The sequence below is a fragment of the Meleagris gallopavo genome, unplaced genomic scaffold (genome assembly GCF_905368555.1).
Source record: "Meleagris gallopavo unplaced genomic scaffold, MGAL_WU_HG_1.1 scaffold_9, whole genome shotgun sequence".
Classification (NCBI taxonomy): domain Eukaryota; kingdom Metazoa; phylum Chordata; class Aves; order Galliformes; family Phasianidae; genus Meleagris; species Meleagris gallopavo.
In genome coordinates, this window is record NW_028147023.1 from 120,928 (window position 1) to 129,765 (window position 8,838).

The following is an 8,838-nucleotide window of genomic DNA, read 5'->3' on the forward strand; positions in this document are numbered from 1 at the left end:
TGTGTCCCCCGCCCCATAGAGGTGCCCCCACCCCACACAGAAAGGAGTCCCAGGGACAGGTGATGCTGCTGGCTCAGCTCAGCCCTTTAATTACAATCAATGGCTCCGTTAATTAACGAACGCGATGGGGTTCCTGAGGTGGGGAGGAGAGTCTCGGCGGGGGGCGGGGGCTCAGGGGTGCTGACTGTGAATTGGGGGGGTGGGCGGAGGGGCACCTGGGTGGGGGGGGAGGGGGCTGCCCCAATGGGGTCACCTCATGGGGGGACATCGGGGACGTTCCCACGGGTGATGGTGTGACTCTGTGGGGCGCACAGCCCTATGGGGCAGGCGGCCCTATGGGTCCCACTGTGCCTCCATGGGTCGCACCCCACCCTCGTGGGTCCCCCCCCACCCTATGGGTTCCACCTCTCCCCTACGTGTTCCACCCCATTCCGACGGGTCCCACTCTGTCCCTACGGCTCCCATCCCATCCCTGCGGGTCTCGCCTCTCCCCTACGATCCCATCATACCGCTATGGGTCCCATCCCATCCCTGTGGGTCCCCCCACCCTACACGTCCCGCCCCTCCCACGGCGGCCACGTCCGATTCTCAGCCTTGAAGTGCGGCCAGATCCTCAGCGCCTCCCGCGGCTCGTAGCGATGAACCACGACGGCGCGGCTGAAGCGGCGGCGCTCGTAGGGCAGCCGCACCACGTTGAAGGTGCGGGGGGGCCGTCGGTGACCGCGACCCCCGAGGACCGCAGGCGGACCCCCACGAAGGCGTCCTCCGTGTCGAGCGGCGGCAGCCGCTGAGCCGCGCCGAACGCCGCCGGACGGGACGTAAGCGGGGCCGGCGCAGCGCGGGGGGGACGGGACTGGGGGTGAACCTGGGGCGGCGCGAACCACTCGAACCCGGGGTCCCGCAGCGGCCCGGTAGACGTAACCGAGGGCGAAGCGGGGGGCGGGGGGGCCGGAGGACGCGGGCACCGGGAAGGCGACGTTGAGGAAGACGTCGGAGCGGCCTTCAGCACGTAGCGGTGCCGGGACCTGCAGCACCGTCAGCGTCTTCAGGGTCAGGGCGCGGTGCTGTGCCCGAAGTCCTGCCGCAGGTCGTCCTCCGCCAGCAGCCGTCCCGCCTCCGCGCCGAACGCCGGTGACGAACGGCCGCACCGCGGGGACGCCGGGCACCGCCAGCTCCGAGCCCCACGTGCGGCGGATGGCGGCGCGGCCCCCCGCGTCCGACGGCTGCGAGGCCACCAGCGGGACCAGGAACGGCGGCCGGGAGCCGCGGCGCTCGTTGGGGAGGAAGCGGTGCGGCCGGGGCTGCGGGGGATGCGGGGGTGGCGCGTGGTCGGCGGCGCCGGGAGCCGCTGGAAGACCGGGGGGGCGGGGGGGTTGCGGTGGTGCCACAGAACCCAACCGCCAACAGCGCCAACAGCACCGCGGGGAGCTGAGCTGAGCCGGGCCAGCGCGTGGCAGAACCTGGGGGAGCCAATGGGAACCGAGGGGCAGCAATGGAACCAATGGGAACCGAGGGGCAGCAATGGAACCAATGGGAACCGAGGGGCAGCAGTGGGAGCCAATGGGAACCGAGGGGCAGCAATGGGAGCCAATGGGAACTGAGGGGCAGCAATGGGAGCCAATGGGAACTGAGGGGCAGCAATGGGAGCCAATGGGAACTGAGGGGCAGCAATGGGAGCCAATGGGAACCGAGGGGCAGCAATGGGAGCCAATGGGAACCGAGGGGCAGCAATGGGAGCCAATGGGAACTGAGGGGCAGCAATGGGAGCCAATGGGAACTGAGGGGCAGCAATGGGAGCCAATGGGAACTGAGGGGCAGCAATGGGAGCCAATGGGAACTGAGGGGCAGCAATGGGAGCCAATGGGAACTGAGGGGCAGCAATGGGAGCCAATAGGAACTGAGGGCAGCAATGAACCAATGGGAACTGAGGGCAGCAATGGGAGCCAATGGAATCAATGCGATCCCGTGGGAACCAATGGAAACAAACGGAACCGAAGGGAACCAATGGCGGCAGTGGGAACCAACCAGCACCCAACCATCGGTGCCCCAAAACCCAGAGCCACACCAGCACCCAGCGCCCACAGTTCCCCCACAGTGGGGACAGTGGGACACAGTGGGGCACAACGGGGGACAATGGGACACAGTGGGGGCACTCGACCCCTCAGGGGTCCCCACGTGGGGGCTCCCAGTTCTCCCAGTTCAGCTCTCCCAGTTCCCCCCAGGCTCAGCTCCCGGCTCTCCCCCACTCCCAGTTCACCCCACCTGCAGCCCCCAGCACCCCCCCAGTTCTCTCCATTTCTTCCCACTCAATCCCAGTAACGACTCCCAGCGCTCCCAGTTCCCCCCGGTTTGACCCATGTGCAGCTCCCAGTACTTCCCAATCCCCTGCCAGTCCCCCCAGTCTCTCCCAGTTCCTCCCAGTGCCCACCTGTTCGCACTGTGGCCACTCCTGCAGCGCTCAGTTCCTGCAGTGACGCTGCCCCCCACCCCAAACCCAACCCCACCCCGCAGATCTTTGCCCCATAATGACCCCCCCATAGATCTGTGCCCCCACGACCACCCCCACCCCAAACCCTGCCCCACACATCTGTGCCCTATAATGACCCCCACCCCACAGATCTGAGCCCCATAAGGACCCCAAACCCCACCCCACAGATCCGTGCCCCCATAATGACCCCCACTCCCAAGGGGGGGGGGTGTGGCTGCGACAGCGGCGGCGTCACCGAACGGGAATGAGAGTGAATGGAGGGAACGGGTGAATGAAGGGACGGGAAGGGATGAATGAAGGACGGGAAGGGATGAATGAAGGACGGGAAGGGATGAATGAAGGACGGGAAGGGATGAATGAAGGACGGGAAGGGATGAATGAAGGACGGGAAGGGATGAATGAAGGACGGGAAGGGATGAATGAAGGACGGGAAGGGATGAATGAAGGACGGGAAGGGATGAATGAAGGACGGGAAGGGATGAATGAAGGACGGGAAGGGATGAATGAGGGACGGGAAGGGATGAATGAAGGGACGAAGCGGATGAACGGGCGATGAATGGCCGAGATGTGGCGATGAATGGCAGCGCCGGGCCGCGCTGAGCCCCGTTGGCGGCGCTGCGGTTCCGACCCGGCCGGCGGGCAATGAATGCCGGAAGCGGAGCGGCGGCAGCGTCCGTCTGCCCCCCCCCCCCCCAACCGCCCACCCCATTGGTTCCCCCCCCCCAAACCCCCCGGTCCCATTGATGCCCCCCGCCCCATCTGTGGCCCCAACCCCAATTCTGTCCCCGCGGCCCCATTTGCGCTCCTCAACCCCCCTCCTTTCCTCTCTCCCCCGCCCCACTTGTGCCCCCCCAGCCCCAATTCTGTCCCCCCCCGCCCCATCTCTGCCCCTCAGCCCCCATTGAGGCCCCCCCCCACCCCATTTGTGTTCCCCCCATTTCCGCCCCCCCCCCCAATAACCACCACCGCCGACGTTACAAACATCGCCCATCCCCCAACGGGGCGGGGAGGTTTATTTTGGGGGGGGTCTCACGGATCGCCCCCCCCTCAGCTCAGTTCGATGCCGACGGAGCGCAGCGCCTCCTCCGCCCACGAGGGGGGATTCGCCCCGTAGCGGCGCCGCATGAAATCCCGCACGAAGGCGGGGAAGCGCCGCCCCACGATGCTGTCCCGCATCGCCCGCATCAACCGCAGCTGTGGGGCGAAGGGGGGGCAGGAGGGGTCACGACCCACAGAGCTGCGCCCCATGGATCCACACCCCCACAGAGTTGAGCCCCAGAGATCTGTCCCCCACGGATCCCCGCCCCACGGATCCCCGCCCCACGGATCCCACCTGGTAGGCGATGTTGTGCACCGTGATGTGGTGCAGCGCCGCGGGGTCGGAGCGCAGCAACGCATGGAGGAACGCGCGGCTGTGCCTGTGGGGAGATGGGGGTCAGCGCCCCATAGAGCCCTGCCCCATAGATCTGAGCCCCTTAGAGCCCTGCCCCATAGATCTGAGCCCCTTAGAGCCCTGCCCCATAGAGCCCTGCCCCATAGATCTGAGCCCCATAGAGCCCTGCCCCATAGATCTGAGCCCCATAGAGCCCTGCCCCATAGAGCCCTGCCCCATAGAGCCCTGCCCCGTAGCTTTGAACTCCATAGATCAGTGTCCCAATCAGCTGCGCCCCACAGCTCTCAGCCCCACAGATCCGCGCCCCATAGATCCACGCCTCCATAGAGTTCAGCCCCCCAGCTCCGTGTCCCCCAGATCTGAGCCCCCCAGCGCACCGCTGACATGTGGGGCAGTCGCACTCCTCATCAATGGGGCGGAAATCCTTCGCAAACTGCCGGTTCTTCAGCTGCAGGGACCCCCAGGGGCCCAACGCCGACCCGAAGCGCTGTGGGGAGAAGGGGGTGGGGGCGGGAAGGGAACCCCCGATCTGCCCCACAGATCTGCCCCCCCCATCTGCCCCATAGATCTGCCCCCCCCTTACCGCTGTCCGTGTGGGGAAGACGCAGTCAAACATATCGCAGCCGAGCGCCACGCAAACCACCAGGTCCGTGTCGTAGCTGTGGGGCGGGACCCAGAGATCCGGGCCCCACAGATCTGAGCCCCACAGATCCACATCCCCCCACCCTGTGCCCCATAGATCTCTGCCCCATAGACACACACCCACCAGGGATTGGAATTTGTCCCCTCACAACCGCACTGCCCCATAGCACCCCTCCTCACCCCATAGCGTCCCATAGCACGCCTCCTCACCCCATAGCGCCCCACAGCGCCCCTCATCACCACCCTATAGCGCACCACACCACCCCACATTGCCCCATGGTGCTCCTCATCACCCTACAGCATCCCACACCGCCCCACAGCACCCCGAGCACCTCGCACTGCCCTACAGCACCCCATAGCGCCCTATAGCACCCCATAGCATGCTACACTGCCCTATAGCACCCCACACGGCCCTACAGCACCCTACAGCACCCCACACTGCCTTATAGCACCCTATAGCACCCCACACTGCCCCACAGCACCCCACAGCACCCTATAGCACCCCACACTGCCCCTCAGCACCCCATAGCACCCCACACCACCCCACACGGCCCTACAGCACCCTATAGCACCCCACACTGCCCCTCAGCGCCCCACAGCACCCTATAGCACCCCACACTGCCCCTCAGCACCCCATAGCACCCCACACCACCCCACACGGCCCTACAGCACCCTATAGCACCCCACACTGCCCCTCAGCACCCCATAGCACCCCACACCACCCCACACTGCCCCATAGCAGCCCCCAGCACCCCAAGCGCAGCTGCTCACCCCACTCCCATCAGGTACCGCGGTTTCTGGCGCGGCAGCCGCTCGGTGCTGAACTTCACCGTCCGCCAAAAAAGCTCCTTGTCCTCCCCCCCACTGAGACCCCCGATGGCGAAACCCGGAACGTCCCGCTGGGTCATCTCTGCAGGAAGCGGGGGGGAGGGGGGGGAAAGTGGGGGGAAAGGAGGGCAGAAATGGGGCGGAAGCAGGGAGGAAATGGGGCAAAAAGAGGAGTTGTGGGGCAGAGAGAGGAAGTGGGGATGTGGGGCAGCACGGGGCACGGGCAGCAGCCGTGGGGCAATGTGGGGCAGATGTAGGGCGAATATAGGGCAGCTGCGGGGCAGTTATAGGGTGAATATAGGGCAGGCGTGGGGCAGCGTGGGACACGGGCACCAGCTGTGGGGCAGATTTGGGCAAATGTAGGGCAGCTGTGTGGAAGATGTAGGGCAGATTTAGAGCAGATGTGGGGCAGTCGTATGGCAAATATAGGGCAGATTTAGGGCAGCTGTGAGACAGATACAGGGCAGGTATAGGGCTGGTTTAGGGCAGCCGTGGGGCAGCCGTGGGGCAGGCGGTACCTGCGAGGCAGTGGCGGCGCAGGGTGGGGCTGAGCCCCCCCTGGATGATGGCAAAGAGCTGCTGCTCCGTGGGGCGGCCGTGGGCTGCGATGCAGCGATCCAACCAGCGCACCGACCTGCGGCACGGCATGGGGTGAGCTGCTGTGGGGCGCCCCACTGCTATGGGGGGAGCTGAGCTGCTGTGGGGCGCCCCACTGCTATGGGGGGAGCTGAGCTGCTGTGGGGCGCCCCACTGCTGTGGGGGGAGCTGAGCTGCTGTGGGGCGCCCCACTGCTGTGGGGGGAGCTGAGCTGCTGTGGGGCGCCCCACTGCTGTGGGGGGAGCTGAGCTGCTGTGGGGCGCCCCACTGCTGTGGGGGGAGCTGAGCTGCTGTGAGGCGCCCCACTGCTGTGGGGGGAGCTGCTATGGGGGGAGTTGCTATGGGGGGAGCTGAGCTGCTGTGGGGTGCCCCACTGTTATAGGATGCCCCACATCTATGGGGTGAGCTGCTATGGGGTGAACTGTTGTGGGGTGCCTCACATCTATGGGGCACAGCGATATGGGGCTGCACTGCTATGGGGCGCCCCACTGCTATGGGGTGGTCCCTAATTGGGGGAGGTCTTTCATTGGTGGAAGATCCCTGATAAGACGAATCCCCTAATTGGGGTGCCCTAATTAGCATGAAGGCCCTAATTAGCATGAAGGCCCTAATTAGCATGAAGGCCCTAATTAGCAGGGGTCCCACCTGAGCATGGCCTCCTCCACCCGCGGCCCCGTCTCCGTGCTGCTCACCACGTCGTCCAGCTGCATCACAATGTCGGCTCCTGCCGGGATGTGGGGCAGCCCCACAGCGCTATGGGGCGGCCCCATCACCCCCACGTCCCCTCACCCCACATCTATGGGGTGGCCCCATCACCCCCACGCCCCCTCACCCCACATCTATGGGGCGGCCCCATCACCCCCACGTCCCCTCACCCCACATCTATGGGGCGGCCCCATCACCCCACGTCCCCTCACCCCACATCTATGGGGCGGCCCCATCACCCCCACGTCCCCTCACACCACATCTATGGGGCGGCCCCATCACCCTCACGTCCCCTCACCCCACATCTATGGGGCGGCCCCATCACCCCCACGTCCCCTCACCCCACATCTATGGGGCGGCCCCATCACCCCCACGTCCCTTCACCCCACATCTATAGGGTGGCCCCATAACCCCCACGCCCCCTCACCCCACATCTATGGGGCGGCCCCATCACCCCCACGTCCCCTCACCCCACATCTATGGGGCGGCCCCATCACCCCCTCCTCTCAGCACTGTGGGACAGCTGTAGGGAGGCCCACGTCCTCTCTCCCAACGCCGTGGGGCGGCCATGGGGCAGTTGTGGGATATCTATGGGGCAGCCATGTGGTCCCTATGGGGTCCCTATGGAGCAGCCAAGGAGTCTCTGTGGGGTCTTTCCGGGGTCTCTATGGGGCAGCCATGGAGTCTCTGTGGGGTCTCTATGGGGCTCCCTATGGGGCAGCCATGGAGTCCCTGCGGGGTCTCTATGGGGCTCCCTATGGGGCTCACCCAGCGCGTTCTGCAGCCCCATGGCTCTTTCGGGGCTGAGCAGCATTTCGGGGCCGTGGGGGGGCGGAAGCGAACCCCCTCCTCCGACACCTCGCAGAGAGCAGACAGGGAAACCATCTGGAACCCGCCGCTGTCCTGGGGTAATTAGCGGGGGGTTAATTAGGGGGGGTGGGAATTGGGGGGGGGTCTTTGGGGATGGGGCTTTGGGGGGGGGTCTCTCAGCCTCTCACCGTCAGCAGATTGCGGGACCACCCCATGAAGCCGTGCAGCCCCCCCGCACGCTCCACCACCTCGGGGCCCTGCGAGGGGAGAGCGATTAATTGCGTTAATTGGGATAATTAAAAGAGGGGTTTGAGGGGGGGGGTTGGTGTCCCATTGAGGGGCGGGGCCTGGAGTTTGGAGGCGTGGCCTGGACACACGGGGCGTGGTCCCACGCGCCCGGAGGCGTGGCTTTGCGATGGGGGCGTGGTTTGTTCAAGTGGGCGTGGCCTCGGGCGTGCGTTGCCGCGCTGTGGGCGTGGCCACGGGCTGAGCTCCTGCAGGTGGGCGGGGCTACAGCGCGCTGCCCCCCTCCATTTCCCGCGCCTCTCCCTTCCTCTCCCCGCCCCGCCCCCTCCCAGGCCCCGCCCCGCTCACCGGCGCCGCCCCGAGGTGATAAGCGTTCCCCAGGCACAGCCCGCAGCCCAACGCCCGCAGCTGCTCCGCCGTGATTCCTTTGGCGGTGCCGCGCGTCCCCACGGGCATGAAGACGGGGCAGGGCACGGTTCCGTGCGGCAGCAGCAGCTCCCCCGCCCGCGCCATGCTCTGCCCGCACTCCGCCACCACCCGCAGCAGCGAAGCCCTCCCCGCGCCGGTCCCGCTGGGCGCCGCCATCTTGAGACCGCGTTACACCGTGCTTCCGGCATCGCTTCCGGCCGCCCTTCTGGCGTCGCTTCTGGTCACGTGAACGGCGTTTCCGCCCACCACACCGGAAGTTGCCTTAAATGCGGACAATACGCGCCGGAAGTTGGCGTAACTCATAGCAACGGTGGGCGCCATGTTGGGCCGCGACCTCGGATGGGGGGCGCTCCTTCTGCCCCTGTGCCCCCAGACCGCCTGCCCCCTCCTCTTCCCCCTCTAGGACTCCCAGCCCTGACAGAATTCCTCTTCCTGTTCCACGGGCCAATCAACTGCTCGATCTCGTGATTGACAACGTGCTTGACGTATCATTACTCGCGATCCTTCCTCGCTCCGTCTGGGTTGGGTAAGCTGCAGAGTGGCGGGCGTTCTGTCCAATGAGAAAGAGGGCGGGAGGAGAGCGGCGGGTGTGGCGCTCCGGCAGCGATTGGCTCGCTTTGTGGAGCGGCAGATGTCTCCACCAATGGGACGGCGGAACGGGCATCTGAGGAGGGGATGGGCGCGGCAGAGTCGCGCCTCA

The 8,838-nt window shown here is 66.2% G+C and overlaps 1 protein-coding gene and 1 pseudogene across 1 annotated transcript; both read right to left on the minus strand.

Moving 5' to 3' along the window:
• Window positions 1–74: 74 nt before the first annotated feature.
• Window positions 75–1,946, minus strand: LOC146541964 (uncharacterized; annotated as a pseudogene).
• Window positions 1,947–3,462: 1,516 nt separating this feature from the next.
• On the minus strand, window positions 3,463–8,508 carry QTRT1 (queuine tRNA-ribosyltransferase catalytic subunit 1). Its single transcript, XM_085215227.1, is given in 11 exon segments — window positions 3,463–3,682; window positions 3,822–3,906; window positions 4,259–4,368; window positions 4,465–4,540; window positions 5,295–5,433; window positions 5,870–5,985; window positions 6,594–6,672; window positions 7,422–7,478; window positions 7,481–7,556; window positions 7,652–7,720; window positions 8,058–8,508. Coding segments are annotated over 11 exon segments (1,191 nt in total). The 5' UTR covers window positions 8,295–8,508; the 3' UTR covers window positions 3,463–3,535.
• Window positions 8,509–8,838: the final 330 nt, after the last annotated feature.